We start from the raw sequence: 19425 nt of genomic DNA on the forward strand, positions 1-19425 counted from the left end.
TGAGTTAACAAGTCTCATATGGAGGTGGAGGGGTTTTTCACCCTAAAACTTGAATGTTTCATCTCAAAAAACAGGCAAACTGGCCCCATACACACACGAATATACAGTCATAAAATACCTACACTTATTCCCTCATTAAATGGGCTCAACCTGTCCTAATGGACAGGAAAGAAAGGGGAAATCCCCATACGAATGAATAAATAAATTGTTCACATCATTTATAAAATTAATGCATTTAAATTTTAATTATCAATGTTATTTACACGATTGGCTACTCTCACTTTCATCATGTGACATATTTGAATCTTTAGCTACAATGCTTCTGTAATTAAAACAAACTGTTCATTATTGCCTGTCCTTTTATCATTTTGGAATCATAAGATCACCATGATTTAAAAAAAAACTGAAAATGGGTATGATTTACCAGGAATCTACTGTTTGCTATTGCTACTCCCGGTCTCGAGAGTGGTTTCCTCGTGTGCATTGTCAATCTACCCAAACATGTAGAGGGGTTCTTTGTTCCCATCCAGGGCATCTAAGATGCCGGTTTTTAAAAACTCTTGGCAGTTATTTCTGGCAAAATCATGTCCCAAGCTCTCAAAATCCAGTTGCACAACAATTCTAATGATGTTCTCTTAATCTTCCCTGTTGGAGTCAGGTGGTAGCCACCGGCTGCCATGCACTCTGTGTAGAATCTTTGTATGTAGTCCTTGAATAGTTTGTTGACGATACATCCAAGGGCTGCAGACAAGGTGTAAGACCGCCAGGAATAACTGTCACATATGTCATATGAAAGTTTTTTTACCATTTCTGTCATAACAACATTCACTATCTATTTCTTATAGTTTTAACCTTTTTTTCGTGTCAGAGGTACACACGAAACTTTTAATTTCTTTTTTTGTGAAGTAAAATCAGAGGTGCAAGATATATGCGAGGGCAAATTATATTCAAGTAATAAATTTAGTTTAATCCTTTATCCCAGTGAGAGCAAACAAAGTTTGCACCTGAAAATATCTTCAGGACTGAATATAGTGTTGTCCTATCTTACCTGGGTAAGTAGTACAACACCAGGCAACTCGTAGTAAAGGTGGAGCAAGCTACCAATACGCCTATCCCAGTATCTCCCATAATGCAAAACACATCTCCTTGCAGATATGTATACTGTTAGGCATTAAGGGATTGGCCACTACCCAAACTAGTTTTGACCTTTATTGAGGTCTCTTCAGTGGGAGCCAGGCCCAGAGTTCGAGATAGCAAGGTCATCTTTACCTATAGGAGTTGCCAAAAGGTTTGCCACCTTTTTTTATTAAATTACTCTGGATTTAGAGAAAGATGTTGAGAGTTTATTTTTCACTAGGTTAGACTATAATAAATTTAGTTTAATCCTTTATCCCAGTGAGAACAAACAAAGTTTGCACCTGAAAATATCTTCAGGACTGAATATAGTGTTGTCCTACCTTTGCTACGAGTTGCCTGGTGTTGTACTACTTACCCAGGTAAGATAGGACAACACTATATTCAGTCCTGAAGATATTTTCCTACCTATGTTGTCCTACCTTTGCTACGAGTTGCCTGGTGTTGTACTACTTACCCAGGTAAGATAGGACAACACTATAATCAGTCCTGAAGATATTTTCAGGTGCAAACTTTGTTTGCTCTCATTGGGATAAAGGATTAAACTAAATTTATTATAGTCTAACCTAGTGAAAAATAAACTCTCAACATCTTTCTCTAAATCCAGAGTAATTTAATAAAAAAAGGTGGCAAACCTTTTGGCAACTCCTATAGGTAAAGATGACCTTGCTACTGCTTCTGCCTGGTATCTCCAACTCTAGGCCTGGCCCCCACTGAAGAGACCTCAATAAAGGTCAAAACTAGTCTGGGTAGTGGCCAATCCCTTAATGCATAACAGTATACATATCTGCAAGGAGATGTGTTTTGCATTATGGGAGATACTGGGATAGGAGTGTTGGTAGCTTGCTCCACCGTTGCTACGAGTTGCCTGGTGTTGTACTACTTACCCAGGTAAGATAGGACAACACTATATTCAGTCCTGAAGATATTTTCAGGTGCAAACTTTGTTTGCTCTCACTGGGATAAAGGATTAAACTAAATTTATTATAGTCTAACCTAGTGAAAAATAAACTCTGAATATATTCAAGTAAATACAGTATTTACAAAATAAGACTAAATTTAGTTCTGATCAACCAACCAACTTGAACCAATCAAACTCTTCTTAATACAAATCCATGAACCATGTGGCAAGCTCATTAGTTTTGTTTAATATCCAAAGACAATTTCCATCTTGCTGCTTGCTTTGTATATTATTATTATCACAGTAACCTCCATGGAGTCAGTAGACTAATCATGAGGGATCCACTCAACCAGCAACATGTTTATCATATTGAACCTTGACATCATTTACACTACTTGCATTCACAATGTGCTATGGCAATGCATTCAACTCACTTACCAACTGCTCTGTCTGTAAAAAATCTACTTCTTGCACCCTTCATCGCCACATCATTACACATCTCCCAGAGATTGCCTCTCATTCTTCCCATCTTACTGTTCATTTTGTTTATTATTCGCTTTGTTATTAATCTGATAAAATCCCTTAACCAACTTGAAAGTCTCTATCGTATCTCCTCTTTTCCTCCTATCTACCAAACTCTGTAATTTACATTACCTCAACCACTCTGCATAACCAACACTCCAGAATCCCAATATCACTTTGGTCATTCATCTTTGGATCTTCTCTAGTGTTTCCATATCACAATGAAATTAGTAAATTTCATTATACTTATCATAGCAGCATACGACGTAGTCTTTGTAACACCTGCAACATGTCCTTGGAACTTTAGTTCACCATCTACCATAATCACAAGATCCTGAATCTCATCTACTTCTCATAGCACAGCTCCACCAATACAGTACACAGTACATATCTCTGCACCCCAAAAGGTAGCACCTTGCATTTATTCATTTAAAACTACAATCTCTCATATGTCCAAGCTAAAAGTGTATCCTAATCTTCCTTTAGAGAATTAACATGCAATGCTCCTGATAATTCTACCTAACTTTGCATCATCAGCAAAAATTTGAAGACTCTTACTCATCTACTCCTTCACATGAATGCCACTATCATTCCTCTGCTTAAACTGCTTGTATAATCATGTTTTTATGTACCTTTTAAATAACCTTCCACAACCTGCTTCTCACAGTTCTCAAACTCCTTCCTCCCCCCCAAAAACTTTATCCTATCTCAATTGACTTGATTTTTCATTAAACAACAGTTGTTGCAAATATCCAACATCAAGCCCAATCAAATGCAGCCCAGCTACTTTAAACTTTAACTCCATATATTCATAAATTGCACACCTTTTTGTCTCATACAGTTCAGCCATTCATTGCTCTGTTCTCCTTCTCAGCCTGCTATTGCATATCTGTAAAACAAGCCACTTTCTCAACTTTGCTATTATTCTTCATCTCTTGAAACAACTTTCTCAAATCCCTATCAACCTAATTTTTTTTTACTCATCAAATCATTTGGTGTACTAGTAGTGGAGGGCGAAGAGAAGGTAAAAGATGTACATATGGATTTGACTCTGGGCAGTGTGGCAGAGGAAGATGGTTTGTCTGATGGCCATGATTGTGTGTGTGATTGTCAATTGAAAGTAGGATGTGTGGAGAAAGAGAGAAATCAAACTGCTGAGAAAGGAGATGGAAAGAATAAAGACTGAGTTCAGGAAAGTGAATGAAGAGGTTACAAGGATGGAGAAGTTGGCTAGTGTGAGAAGAATGAGAGCAGGTGTGAGAAAGGGAGCAACAGGGAAAGAGAGGGAAACTAGGAGAGATGGGGGGGGGGAAGAGAGAGAGAGAGATTGGAAGCAGAAAGAGTCAAGGATGCCAGTGAGAGAAGGATGAATAAATCTGCTTGAAGTATCATGTATGGAGATTCAATGATTTGAGTGTGCAGAGTAGAGAGTCAGAGGAGTGCTTGCTGGGTGGAATGATAGAGAGTGTTGCAATGGCAGGGAAGAGGGATGAAAATGTAGAGGAGATGACAGTAATGGTTGGTACAATGACCTGAGAGGTAGTGTGAGCCATGTAGTACAAGGCTTGAAGTTAATATTACGGATAGCAGAGCAGAAATGTGTACGAGGAAAGAGTGAGTGTGTTGCCCCCAGTATGATAATGCAGAGTGGAGGAGAAGAGCAGTTATAATGAATGGGATTATAGCAAGAATGTGTAGGAACTGGAATATGTGGATTCATACAGTGCAACTGACGACAGAAGAGAGCTGTATGCGAGAGGTGGATTACATCTGAATGCAGAATACAGGCATTTGGTGAGATTGTTGCTTTTTGAGCAAGTGAGTGTATCAGGACTGGGAAACTAGAATTACAAGGGTGATGCATAGCAAGGATCGCCTTATGTGGGGATACTGGCTTAAGAAATGAGAGGGTATACACTGTATTGCAAACACAGGTAGAGTATGAGGGGAGTAATCTCGGCTATAAGAATGCTGGCAATGCACTGAATTTTCTGCATACAAATTCTATAGTATAACATTAGGAATAAAGGGAATGAATATGTGGCATTGAGTGACTCAGTCTCTCCAAAGATTGTTGGTATTAGTGAAACTTCAGTAACTCAGCAGGATGTTCTAACAGGGATAGAAATCGAAAGGTATAGCAAAATTTTGGCTGGATAGAGAAGGTAAACATGGTAGTGGTAGAGCGTTACTCATGATAAGAGATGAACTGTGCCCTATCAGGGTAGAGAATCTCAGTGAAAACAACACTAATGGCTTAGCACTGCAATTAATGAAGAATGCCCAAGAGATTTTTCGCTGTGCAGAGTAGCAGGAAAAATGACTGTGGATGGATTACTTTGCTAATATATAGGATTTGGGACTCAGGTGACCAATGCAGATGACAGTTGAACTATTTAACCATCATTTTATTAGTGTTCCATCCTGGTTCAGCATGCTTTATTTCTAGAATAAGGATTAGTGAAATGTTAGAAGTGAATGAGGAGAATGTATTCCAAATACTGAGTACACTAAGTATTTGGAATACTGATGGAATTTTACGTTTTAAGGGAATGTGCTGTGGAACTGGCTGTGTAATTAACTTGGCTGTTTAACGAAAGTCTTGCAGTAGGAATGGTTCCTGGAGAGTGGAAGGAGGGTAAGATAGTGCCATTGCATAAAAGTGATAGTAAAATGGAGATGGTATCAAACTATAGGCATGTTGTATTTCTTCTGTAGTTGATAAGATTTGGGAGAAATAGGTAAGAACTCATAGAATATTGGATGATTTAGATGGAAATTTGAAATCAGAGGACATATTGCAAAGGCTCTAAAGAAATCTCAGAGAATTGTTGCAATATTGAGGAGGACACTGACTATAAGAGATGAAAGGAAGGATGGTATTCCCATTGTATAAAACTTTGATCAGACCACATCTGGATTTCTGTGCTCAGATCTGGCCCCTAGGATTTGAAAGGGATGTAGTAACCTTGAAGTTACAAAAGGAAGTAGTGAGAGGAGCAGAGATGGATTACAGAAAGGATATCAGGAGTGTACAATGTTGATTATGAAGACAGACTGAGTGCATGCAGACTGCATAGTTTGACTGATAGAAGACAAGGATGAGGGGGGGGGTATGATCGAGACATTTAAACTATTGAAGTGTTATCATATTAATATTGAGGAGATTTTTCATATGGTAAAACAAAGGCAAGGGGCCATCCGTGGAACTCCAAAGAAAGTAGTGAGTAAAAGAGTAAGATGGTTTTTTTTTTTTGCATGGAGTGGGGTACGAGCATGGAATGCACTACCTGAGAGGGTGGTGAAACTGGATACTGTGGATGAATTTAAGAAGTGGTATGATAGATTTTGTACTAAATAAATAAATAAATTCCATGTGATGATACTGTGTTCCCCCTTTTTACGGGAATTCACGGTACCATCTAGTCCTCCCAAATTTTATCCGGGCTCCAGAACTGGCATAGGCTGATGAATCAGACCTATGGCTGGGTCAGTATTAGTGACTGTAATCCGTGTGTCCTCAGACCGGTTTGCCTGCTTGCGGGATGAAAAACACCAGATAAACTGGCAGAAAAAACCCTGCTTTCCATGCCCAAGACTGTCTAGCTTGGCTATGGCCGAGGAAGATCCTTAAGCTCCTCAAGTCATTGACGGGAATCGAACCTAGGACACTCCTTCCTCAAGCATATGGTTGTGAAGCGCAAAGCCACTAGGCTAACCTCGCGGACGATTTTGTACTGATTATTGTTGACCTCTTACGATCAATGTTGTGACTCTGTGGAGGTCAAGAAAATAATAAGTTGGTGATAACAACTGTTATTTATTCTTGATACTGGTTTATTTCTTCTTTTCAAAGCTTCAGTTAATTTTTATGTATAACTTATTGTTATTTTATTATTATTATTATTCAGACCTCCATGGATTCAAGAGACTCATCGCGAGAGGGCCTTCCTAGGAAACACAAAGTCTATCATACCACTCATTGACCATTCCTGCTCTCACCACTCTATCAGGCAATGCATTCCACGGTTCCACCATCCTCTTGCTTACAGCTTCCTTTCGTACTTTCCAGGGATGGCCCCTTGTCATCGCTCTTTCCCACTGCTCCACCAAGTGAAAGAACTCCCCAGTGTCCACCCTGTAACTGCCTCTCAACAGTTTGAAAGTCTTGATCATATCACATCTCCTATTTCTATCCACCAACCTCTGCAGTCTGGACTCCCTCAGCCAATCCTCATAATTAACATTGTACAGTCCTGAAATCATCTTTGTTATCTACTGCACTCTCTCCACAGTTAATTTATCCCCTTCAAATCCTGGGGACCAAATTTGAGAACAATAATCTAAGTGTGATTTGATCAGGATCTTATACATTGGAATAATAACTCTTCTATCTCTACAGGTCAGCATCCTTCTCAGTATTGCAGCAATCCTCTGGGTGACCTTCACCACCTTTCCAATATGCCCCCTGAATTTCAGTTTTCTATTGATCATCACCCCCCAGATCTCTTACCTCCCCTACTTCCTTCACTTCAGCTTCTCCAATCGAGTATAAGCCTCTCATTGATGTATAGCAAACTTCAAGACTTCACATTTTGCTGCATTAAACCGACACCCCATTCTTTCCCCCCCATCTGTCTAGTTTATTCAAATCCTCTTACAGGGCTGCTGCATCTGCACTATTACTAATAACCCTTCCAGCTTAACATAATCTGCAAACAATTAAATATCCACCTGCAATCCATTGACAGTATCATTGATATAAAGGTTAAACAATACAGATCCTAGTACTGAGCCCTTTGGAACCCCACTTGTAACCTTCTGCTTCCTTGATATTGCCGCCACCATACACAACTCTCTGATACCTATCAGAAAGCCAATCCTAAATCCAGTTGATAAACCCGTAATCAAAATCCATGTGCTGTAATTTAAATATCAGCTTATCGTGCGGCATCCTGTCAAATACCTTTGCAAAATCCAAAAATATGGCAGTATATGCCTTTCCCCTCATCAACTAGTCTTGTCACTTTATTATAAAAGGCAATCATATTACTTAAGAAAAAGCATGCCTAACAAATCCATGTTAATTCTCATAGATAACATTACCCTCATCTGCCCAGTGCTGTATATAGTCCCTCACTAATTTTTCCAAGACCTTAATAACTACTGATAACACACAAACTGGCCTATAATTAGACACTTCCAGTCTGCTACAGCCCTTGTGCAGCGGCACTGTCTTACCTTCCTTCCATTCCTTGGGTACCTTTCCTACAGCCAGACTTTTATTATATTGCTCCAGGGTCAATGGAGCTGTTCTTTAGTTCTTTAGCACATTCTCTCAAAACCCATAGTAAAATACCATCCAATCTCACAGCTTTACTGATATCCAGAGTACTCAGTATTTGAAACACACTCTCCTATTGCACCTCTAAACTCTGAACCTGCCCTATCCCTCTAGTATTAAAACCATCTTCTCAAGGATGAAATACTCCACTAAAGTGTTCATTGAACAACTCCACTATGCCCTCTGCATCAGTTACTCTATTCCCATTTTTATCCAGCAATGTCATATTTCCGCAATCATTTCTCCTCTACTGACCACATAGCTAAAATATTCCCTAGGATTTTCTTTATCCTAGTGCCAATCTCTTCTCATATTCCCGTTTTGCCTTCCATACTAGTCACTCTCCTGGCCTGAGTCTTATATTCTTCATGCATCTGCTATACATCCCTCTCCTAATATCGCTTCCATAATCTCTTTTTCAATTGCAGTTTCTATTTGATATTGTTTGTGTATCCACTTTACACCAAATTGTGTCCACTTCTTCACTCGTGGAATACAGCTTACTATTGCTGCTAACAAATATTCCTTCACCATTTCCATAGCACTAATGATATTCTGGCCTTCCAGTTCTGACCTCCATCGAACTTCCCCAAGATCTAAGACTATAATCCATGCTACCGGCCAAGACATCTATAGACATCAATGTTATCATGGATGCGAAGTGCATATTAAAATTGTAATACCATTGATATTACATTGAAATATATGATGGATATGAAGCATATGAAGATGCGTATTTGACCCATAATGACAAGTAAGGTGGTTATCAACACCTGCCTTATAATTCCACATACATTCCCTTTTCTTTGATACTCCTGCATGTCTATTCATATCCTCTATGTCCAAACCACATGGTCACTCTCTCCAACTGTGGCAACGGGGGGGGGATGCTATCTCAGTTATTATCAGCTCTTCTGATGCTATGACCAGATCCAAAACTGTTGAACCTCTTGTTCCCTCTATTATATGTTGCCTAAGACATTTGTCCCTTAAGAATTCTAGAAATTTCATTCCCTTATTACCATATGCATTTTCCTCTTCCCAGCTTATACTGCTGTAGTTAAAATCTCCCATAACAATCATTCTTCTTGCACTTGCCAAGCTCAACTGCCTAAACATCTTCTTCCCACCCTCTGTATTCCTTGGCTTGTAGCAACACCCCAGTAAATATCTTGTTTTCCCCACCTTTACTTCACACAATATGCTTTCAAAACCATTAGTGTCACTTCCCTCCAAAGCCTCCACTCTTAGAGGACATAAGTCATCACTTATCATAAGCAGTACTCTACCACCACATTTTCCCCTCCTATCCTGCCAAAAAATGGTGTACCCTGCTGCTTCTATTCCTCAATAATCTTTGGCCTGGCTGATGCTATCAGTGCCACCAATTCATCTCCTTTATGCCATATAAAGCATAAAAATGTCACTGCTTCTATACTTATCATTATCCCCTCCAGACCCCACTGGACTCAGTGTTACCTGATGTCGTCCCACTTCCCCCAAGCACCCGTTACCACAAGAGGCCACCCCTGCTACCATCCACCCTGGGAACTCTAGTTTACCTGCATTGACACATGACTCATTCAGAAAACGGCAATCTCTCCAGATGGCTACATCCTTCCTCATTCAAATGTAAGCGGTCTCTCGCATACAGTTCCTATCTGTTCTGAAATTCCCTCCAAGCATCCACATATTCCAATCCTCTCTTCTGACACATTCTGGCTGTTATGCTATTCATTATTACCACTCTTCATTATCATACCTGGGTAACACACACTATCTTTCCTCTCTGTGTTTTCTTTTGTACAACCTCAAGCATGAATCTCAGATCTATCGCCACTCGATTTATGCTGCCTCTCTAGTCCTTCGTGCCCACCATCACAATCATTTCATCCACCCTTTCACCCTGCTTAATTGCCATAGCCACACTTTCTATCATTCCTCCAGGCAAACACTCCTCTGGCATCCTATTGTGCACACCACTGATCATCGGATCTCCATACATCACACTTCTTACCGCTCTGTTCCTTGATTGCTCACCTACATCCCTCACTAACTCTCCTCTAACCCTTTCTCTCAGGGTTTCCCCTACTTACCTGCTGTCCTGGCATCACTCTATCCCTGGTTCCAGCACTTCCTCTCTCTGACTGTTTCCATTCTCTCCTCTTCTATCATTCCCATAACTGTCTCTCATTCCTACTCTTCCACTGCCCCTATTCTTTACTCTTCTATCATTCCCATACCTCTCTCTCTCATTTCCCTCTCTTCTGCTGTTTCTATTCTCTCCTCTTCTATCATTCCCATACCTCTCTCTCATTCCCTCTTTTCTACTGTTTCTATTCTCTCCTATTCTATCATTCCCATTACTCTCTCTCACTCTTCCTCTGATTCACCTTGTATTCATCTCTTCCATTGGCCTACTCTCATCTTTGATACTTCACATCTCATTCCCCAGACATTCCAACTCTTCTTTCAACTCATCTCTCTCTCTCTCTCTCTCTGCAAGTTAGTCACGCTTACTCACCATTCATCCTCCCAATCAAGACCATCTGCAAAAACTTCATAATCATTCAAGTCTTCCACATTCGCCACTCTTATGTTTTCATTCATATTTCACTCTTTATTCTACTAATGTGCTACGTTATTCTACTGCTAAACTTCTAGTGCAAGTTTATTAAGCCTTACAAATTACACATAAAAGAGAACCTAGAAGTGAAATTATCTTTGAACATCTATGAATACAATGATCAAAAAATAAGATATCTTTTTATAGAAATATTAGTATAATTACCTGGAAATCCTGGTGGACCTGGAAAACCTTTTGGTCCAGGAAGACCTTTTTCTCCAATAAATCCATTAACACCGGGCTCACCTTTTGGTCCTCTTAAAAGGCTTAATGGTGGTACTGTGCCTTTTTCTCCTTTCATTCCTGTGTCACCTTTTGGTCCTATAGCCAAGAGCAAGTGAAGAAGTTATTTTTTTTATTTATGTTCCAAGACTATTCGTATAAAATAATGATTTTCTATTTCTTTTAATAATTAAAAATTCAATTTGTGTTAATATATTTGTATTGAGTTACAAGAGTATACAGTGTACCTCTCAAATGGCACTATCAGCTATAACACTTTGTTTGCAGGAACACCACCATACCATTTTTTTTTTTTTTTCATCTGTGCAGATGATAAAAAAAGTATCTTATGTTCATTGCAGTTAGAGAATACAAATTAAAGCAGCATAAAGAACAAAATAAGTAAAACATGTTACAGCATTTTATAAATCACAAAAATGCAATTTGGGAGTGTAAACAAATAAAAGTTTATGCAATGAAGTATTGTCATGACTACCAGTGGTGATGAGACCTCAGTAAAGGTTGGAACTGGTGACAGAGTGATGCACATCCAAGTTGTGTATATTTGTTTATATGTGCATTAAATGACACCTAGGGTAATGTACAGTGGAGTCATGTGTTCTCATTATGTAAGTAGTTAGCCATGAAGATACTTCATATGCAAAGTTTCAAGGATAAGTCTCAAGAGACTGCAATGTGGTGCTGTGAATCTATGCACAATACTCTTACCAGTAAACAGGTTGTTTGCAGATGACTTCACACCTCTGTTTCACGTGTGCATGATGTCACAGAGGAAGGTAACCATGAAAATCCCAATAGCTGCATTAAACATTAACGCTTCCATCGTGAAGCATTTATGGAAAAAAACACACATGTTGGAGAAATAATTTACTTATAATTATGAAAATAACACTCGATGTTTCAATCTCTGTATTGAGGTCATTATCAGGAAAACATACATATGCACAGGACATAAGCTACATGGCACCACATAAAAGTAAGAAAATCTAAACGCTTTGTTAATCGTTTACCCTAGCCTGAACTTTGGTGGGAAAAAAAAAAAAAAAGAAAACAATAATAATAGATAAAAAATTAAACACAAATGTAAAATTAATTAAAATACAGTGGTGCCTTGGTTAACGATGGTAATCCGTTCCAGGATTACCATCGTTAAACAAAACCGTCGTTATCCAAGGTGCGATTCCCCATAAGATTTAATTGAAAATCGATTAATTTGTTCTGGCTACTCCCCACAACCATAGTACATATTAAAAATGCAGATAAAACTCATTTAAAATGTCATAAAAATATGGTAAATATCATTTATTTATTATACAATATATGTATTTGCTACAAAAAAAATTCACATTAATAAAATGAATTGTTCATGAAAACAGTTTTTAATTATTGATCTTCACCAGAAGGACAATTGAGCTCACTTCGGAGTTTTTTGACAAATGGACCTGGACCTGTAAAAAACATGTCTAGGGTTGTTTGCTTCTGCCTCTTTTTTAAAATGTTTCTGAAAAACTGCATGGACTTTTCATTAAATAGATCTGCAGTTCAGATAACCTCTGATTTGTTCAGATTCCATTTCGTAGCAACATTTTGAACTTCCTCCCACTTTGCCAAAACATTTTTGATTTCAGCAGTCGTAATTTGTTCTTTCTCTCCATCCTCATCTTCAGATGAAATTTCCTTTTCTTCACATTGCTGCTTGAAAAGTTCTTTTAGCTCATCAGTAGTCAGTTTTCGGTCATGCATCACCAATAATTCTTCAACATCTTCTTCCTCTACTTCCAAGTTAAGATCATGAGCAGTTGCCACAATATCCTTTACCAATTTGTGTCCTTCATCTGAAGTTTCTTCATTACCATAGGAAGGACACAGTTTCCTCCATGATGCTTTGAGACATTTCATTGTTACTTCTTGCCAAGCCTTTACAATTAGCCTAATTGCTATGACAATGTTGAATTCTTCCTTCCAAAATTTTCTTAGGGTTATGTTGGTAGCCTCACACATTTCAAAGCACCTGGTAAAAAGTGCCCTTGTGTAAAGTTTTTTAAAATTTGCAATTATCAGCTGATCCATAGGTTGAATCAGAGATGTAGTCTTGGGAGGAAAAAAAATCACCTTGATAAAATCTAATTCGTCTGGTAGCTCTTCTTATATGCTCATTGGATGGCCAGGTGCGTTATCGAAGGTTAAAATGGCCTTTTAGAGGCAGATTGTTTTGCTCAAGATAGGCTTTGACAGTTGGTCCAAACACTTCGCGAATCCAGTCTCTAAATTCTATTCTTGTGACCCAGGCTTAGCTGTTAGACTTCCACAAAACACCAAGATTGGATTTAGAGACATTGAACTCTTTGAATGCTCGGGGATTCTCTGAGTGGTAGATTAACATTGGTTTTACCTTGTGGTCTCCACTTGCATTTGCTGACCCATTTTGTCACACAATAAAAAAATTCGCTCTATAAAAAAAAAAGATACGCAAAATACAGTATTATTACAAATTGTACAACACTAAGATGGGATACAAAGAACATATCGTCACCTGAAAATAAAAGTAAATGTTCCAAAAAAAAACTTTTTGAAATAAAAATTAACAGTTAAATTCGAAACCTGCAATTTTTGACTTAGTGAATTTTGCTTGTAAAGTGACGATATTAGATACAGCACTTACTGTATCATACAATGATTAGCAGCTTATAGATACAACGATTATGATACAGATGAGATTTGATTTTGCCTTTTGATGGTGAATGAGCAGTGACATGCACCCACCGATTTATTGTCTATATGAACCAACACATAAAAAATAAAGGCTTAAATACTCTTTTTCATCATAAAACGCATTTATAACCACAAATTTTAAAATAAAGCACAGTACACTACAAGAAAAGAAACAATAAACGGAAAATGTAAACAGCTGGCTATGATGGGTCAAACATATCTGAGCTTCACAGCTATGCTGCATGCTGTTCTCTATTCGACAATGTCTTCCCGTGCGTGGCTGAGTGCAATCAGAAAATTCCGGTTTTTTAGATCGGATAGAGGTTCACATAATCGAGAGTCGTTAACCAAAGCCTGTGTCGTTAACCAAGAGATTTTTTTTCTTACAGCCACTCCTCGTTAACCAAGTACATCGTTATCCGAGGCCGTTGTTAACCAAGGTGCCACTGTATATATAAATATATAAAAAATAAATAATAATAAAGTTTTATAGTGGAACTACATTAAACACATCTCTACATTCCTCTTATATTAAGGTTTTCTTACATTGGGGTTTTGCCATGTTCTGGATGCTATATAGATTGCAGATGGGTCCTCCAGCTTCTTGGAATTACTAATCCATCATTCTTATTGAGATTTGGATGCTGTTTTAGCATTTCATAAGCTTCCTTGAATTTTCTTTCAAACCAGGTTTTGATGCGTAGGGACTTTGTGCCTTTCCAGTTCATTCTGTGGTACATTTCAAGTGCATGGTCTGACAGGCCTGTTTTACCATAGTGGAAGAATTTAATGTGGTGTTTGTCTTTTCTTATTGGGATAGTACATCCTGTTTCCCCTATGTACACCCTCTGTCCAAAAAGAAACTGAACTTTTGATAGAAAATAAAACATAGGCCAATTATAATTATTCAAATAATTTATTTCAATCAATATACTCTCCCTCAGCTTTGATACAGTGTTTGGCATGGTCAATTAATTCATTAAATGAGTTTTTTATATCGGTTTTTGGGATACTCTTGAGGGTCGTAGTTACTGCTGCTTGAACATTTTCAATGGTGTCGTATCGCTTTCCTTTCATTGACAAATGAAGTCGGGGGAAGAGAAAGAAGTCACAGGGTGCTAAATCAGGTGAATACAGTGAGTAACCCAACACACAAACTTAGTTTTTGCTCAAAAACTGTCTCACAATGTTCGAACGATGAGACGGTGCATTATCGTGCAAAAGTGACCAGCTGCCTGCATCATGATATTCATGCCATACGAGACGAATTCCCATTATCAATCACTTCAAAACTTCAAGATAAAACTCACCATTGGCCAACAGTCAAGTTTGGCCAGGCGGAATGAATTCTTTGTGGATAATGCCCTTGGAATCGTAGAAACAAACGAGCATTGTCTTTACTTTTGACTTCTTCAAGCGACTTTTTTTCGGATGCCCCCCCCCCCCCTCCTCTTCTGGTGGTCTCCACTCAGCACTTTGTTTCGGGCTCATAATCAAAACATCATGTTTTGTCACCAGTAACAATCGTTTCAAGGAAGTTTGAGTCCTTACCAGCAGTTTTAATGAGGTCCTTGAAGTGTTCAATTCGATAAATATTTTGGTCATCGGTCAACTTGTGGGGAATGAATCACGAATTTAATTTACAAAGGCCCAAATTCTCGGTCAAAATGTTGTGCAAGTTGATTTTGAAATCCCAATTCATCTTCAATCAATCTCACAGACGATTTCGGGTTTTCTTTGATGAAATCACACACTTTTTGGTTGTTAACTTCACCCAGTCCAGTTTTTGGATGGCCCGGCTTTTCGTCGTCCTCAAGTGTCTCATGACCACTTTGAAATCGCTTAAACCACTCGTAAATTTGAGTATGGGATAAGCATTCATCACCGTATGCTTTTTGAAGCATTTAATGCATTTTGGTAAAACTTTTACCAAGTTTAACACAAAAGTCAATCGCAGCTCTCTGTTTGAAACTCATTTTCTGATTGTTCATCAAAACACGCTGTTACTCTTGGCACTATAACTCGGTTTCTAATGAAACAAATGTCATAAACAGTTGACACAACACTAATGAAAGTTGCCACTTTTGACAACAAAAAGATACAACAGGTGGCACCATTAGTTTCTTCTATTTCGAAAAATTTTGTTTCTTTTTGGACAGAGGGTGTAGGGTGGGTTGCAGGTGCACTGAATTTTATAAACCCCTGGGTGGGCAAGTTAGGAAAGGAGATCTTTGGATGAGCTGAGTATACTTTTTAATTTTGCTGCAGATTTAAAGGTTGTCTTAATGTTGTAATTATAGTGTTCTATCTACTTTTTTCTGATATTCCCCTAATGTTTAGTATGGTATGGTATGGTATGGCATGGCATTCTTGTACTTTTTTTTTTTTTTTTTGGTTTTAAATAGTATTATTGTTGAGTATCTTGTGAAAACTTTTTGCTGTAGTCACTTTTTTTTTATAAACGTTTGGCAATAATTTCATATTCCTTTATCAGTGTTTGCTCATTGGAGTATATTGCTAGGAGGGTGCTGATGACCCCTAGTTTTTGTGTTGGATGGTGATATGAATTTTTAACACATTATATACTTGCGTTTTGCAAAGGCTTTTGATAGAGTACCTCATGATAAGTTGACAGTCAAACTAGAGCAGATGGGGTTGGATATTAGAATAGTGCATTGGATTGAAAACTGGCTATCTGATAGGTATCAACAAGTTGTGTATAGGGGTGCGATATCTAGGAAAAGGAAAGTCACTAGTGGAGGCCTCAGGGGTCTGTTTTAGGGCCATTACTGTTTAACTTGTATATTAATGATATTGGCGAAGATTTGGATGGAGATATTCAGTTGTTTGCAGATGATACAAAGTTGGGATGAACCATAAAGAGTAGTGAAGATGTTGTGGCCTTACAAGAAGACTTGAATAAATTGAGTAATTGGGCACAGAAATGGGGATGTGAGTTCAATGTTGCAAAATGTAAGGTTTTGAAATTTGGAAAACAAAGATGGGATACAGAATTTATGCTTGGTGAGAATATATTGTTGGAGGTAGAGGAAATATGAGATCTGGGTGTGATAGTGGATAAGAATCTAAAATTTAGTGGACACATCGCCAAAATTGTGAAGACAACACAAAGGCTTCTGAGAATGATGCAGAAGGAGACTGACGTGTAGAAGTAGGGAGATTCTTGTTCCGTTGTATTAAGCCACACATGGACTATTGTGCCCAGATTTGGTCACCGGGTTTTCAGAAGGATGAAGAGATGTTGGAAAGGGTCCAAAGGCAACTGACTAAGGTAGTTTCTGACCTCTGGAATGTCGAGTATGAGGAAAGATTGAGAAGATGTAATTTGCAGAGTCTGGTAGACAGGAGGAATAGGGGAGATATGATAGAGACCTACAAGTTGGTAAGGGGTTGTTATAGGGTCAATGGTGGAGAAGTTCTACAGAGAATAGTGGGAGATCAGGGGAGAACCAGAGGTCATCCCTGGAAACTGTATGAAGAGGGTGTGAGAGGTAGGTTTTTTTCGTGCAGAGTTGTGAATGATTGGAATGCCTTGCCTGAGAGTGTGGTGTGTGCGTTTAAGACACAGTATGATGAGATGTGTATGATAAAAGGACCTCCCAGATGAGTCTTTGACTCCATGAGGTCTTGGGATAATAATAATAATAATTACCAGTGCACTGGAAGACAAATAAAAAAAGATTGGGTTACAAAATAAATTTTTAATGAATGGTTCCAATAATGTTTTATTCCAGAAGTTAAACACTATTTGATGGAAAAAAATCTGGGCTTTAAAGTTTTATTGATTATAGACAATGTGCCTATCCATCCTGCTTTAAAACACCTGAATGTGGAATTTTGTTTTCTGCCACCTAATACAACATCCTTAATGCAACCACTAGACCCGAGTGTGATCACTACCTTCAAAACTTACTACATAAGAAGAACATTCCAATACGTTTTGGATAAACTAGAAAAGGATAATTTACTGACAGTTATTGATATGAGGAAGAAATTTTCTATTTTGGATTGCATCAAACTTGCTAAGTTGGTGTTATCAGAAATGAAACCATCAACTTTATATGCATGCTAGAAAACTTTTTGGCCAGAATGTGTTAAAAATGAAACTCTGTACCTTTGCATAGAATTGAATATCCCAATATCATCAGATTAGCACATGCAGTTGGCAGAGAAGGATTTTTCGTCTGCAGATATTTAAGAATCAATGGTTGACAAGGCTGTAGTGATGACGAAATAATAGAAGCAGTTCTTGATAAACTAGATGATGAAGAGATTCTACTCACTGCAGGAATAATTAAAGAAGGGCTTCAAATGGCTAGTAAAATTGCAAAGTCGTTTTCTTACACATGATCCAAATACTGAATGAGCTGAACAGTTTAAACACGAACTGAAGTCATGTATGGTGCAATATAAAGAATTATACAAAGATCTAGTCAAAACAGGATTTCAACAATGAATTACAGAATTTGTGGTAAAAAAAAATAATCCTTCAGAATTACTACTTTCACTACTTTCTCCAAGATCTTACTAGCTACTGATGACACACAAACTGGCCTATAATTAGACACTTCCAGTCTGCTACCGCCCTTATGCAATGGCACTATCTTACCTTCCTTCCATTCCATGGGCACCTTTTCTGCAGCCAGACTTTCATTGAAAAGCCAGATTAAAGGCACTATCAGTTCCCTAGCACATTCTCTCAAAACTCGTGGTGAAATACCATCCAGTCCCAAAGCTTTATTGACATCCAGAGTACTCAGTATTTGAAACACGCTCTCCTCCTGAACCTCTAAACCTCGAACCTGCCCAATCCCTCTGGCATTAAAACTGATTCCTCCACGATGAAATACTCCAATAAAGTGTTCATTGAACAATTCCACTATGTCCTCTGCATCAGTCACTCTATTCCCATTTTTATCCCACAACATCATTCTTCCACAGCCATTTCTCCTCCTACTGGCCACATATCTAAAATTTTCAAGGTATCTTATCTCCTCAATGTCTTCCAAAATTTCCTCATGAAGTGTGTACTTTGCATCTGATTGTTGCCTATCAAATTTCATAACCTTACGCTTTGCAACACTGAATTTAGAGACCCTACTGTTGTCCACTTCCTGTAAGGCAACAACATCTATTTGATTCCTCTTGATCACTCTCCTCAGTTCTGCATCATCCACAAACAGTTGTATATCACCAGTTAAACCCATCTCAATATCATTAATATACAAATTAAATAACAGTGGTTCAAAAACAGACCCCTCTGGCACACCCCTAGTGACTTTCATCTTCTGGAATACTGCAACCCCCCCCCCCCATGTGCAACTTGCTGATATGTATCTGAGAGCCAGTTACCTATCCAACTTGCTAATCTTCATCTAATGCCATCTGCTCCAGTTTAGTTACCAGCTTGTGTTGTGACAATTTATTAAAAGCCTTTGAAAAATCTAAATATACTATTGTATATGCATCTCCCTAGTCTGTTACATTAGTCATCTTGTTATAGTTCATAAGCAAGTTTGTAAAACATGACCTTGCTTTAACAAATCCTGCTGATAAGCAAAAAGAATACTATTGTTATCAACCCGCTTATATATCCTATCTCTCTCTCTCCAATATCTGAACTAAAACTCCAGATATGCACATTAGACTGTAATTTGCAGCATTAGCCTTATCACCAACTTTGTTAAGTGAAACAATTTTATCTTCCTTCCACTCCTTTGGGATTGTGCCATTGCAAGACTGTTATTAAACAGATATGCCAAGGCTGCTGCTAACTCCCTGAAGACATGTGGTGATATGTCATTAAGTCTTGTTACCTTATTGTTATCTAGTTTATGTAATCCCTCATATACCTCTTGCTTGCTCACCAGAAATTCTTTTCTCATTTCATTTTCTATACTTGAACTTCTGATTTCACACTGA

The 19425-nt window shown here is 38.1% G+C and overlaps 1 protein-coding gene across 1 annotated transcript in view; it reads right to left on the reverse strand.

Annotated features, from left to right (window-relative positions):
- The window catches only part of Col4a1 (Collagen type IV alpha 1), a 903940-nt gene that overhangs the window by 43453 nt on the left and 841062 nt on the right, over positions 1-19425 (reverse strand). The window contains exon 36 of the mRNA XM_090402880.1: positions 10693-10848. Within this exon, the coding sequence (XP_090259006.1) occupies positions 10693-10848 (156 nt within the window). The remainder of the gene's footprint in view (positions 1-10692; positions 10849-19425) is intronic.

This window comes from Typopeltis vanoorti, chromosome 13, assembly GCF_054136105.1.
Source record: "Typopeltis vanoorti isolate ZY-2024b chromosome 13, IOZ_Tvanoo_1.0, whole genome shotgun sequence".
Classification (NCBI taxonomy): Eukaryota; Metazoa; Arthropoda; class Arachnida; order Uropygi; family Thelyphonidae; genus Typopeltis; species Typopeltis vanoorti.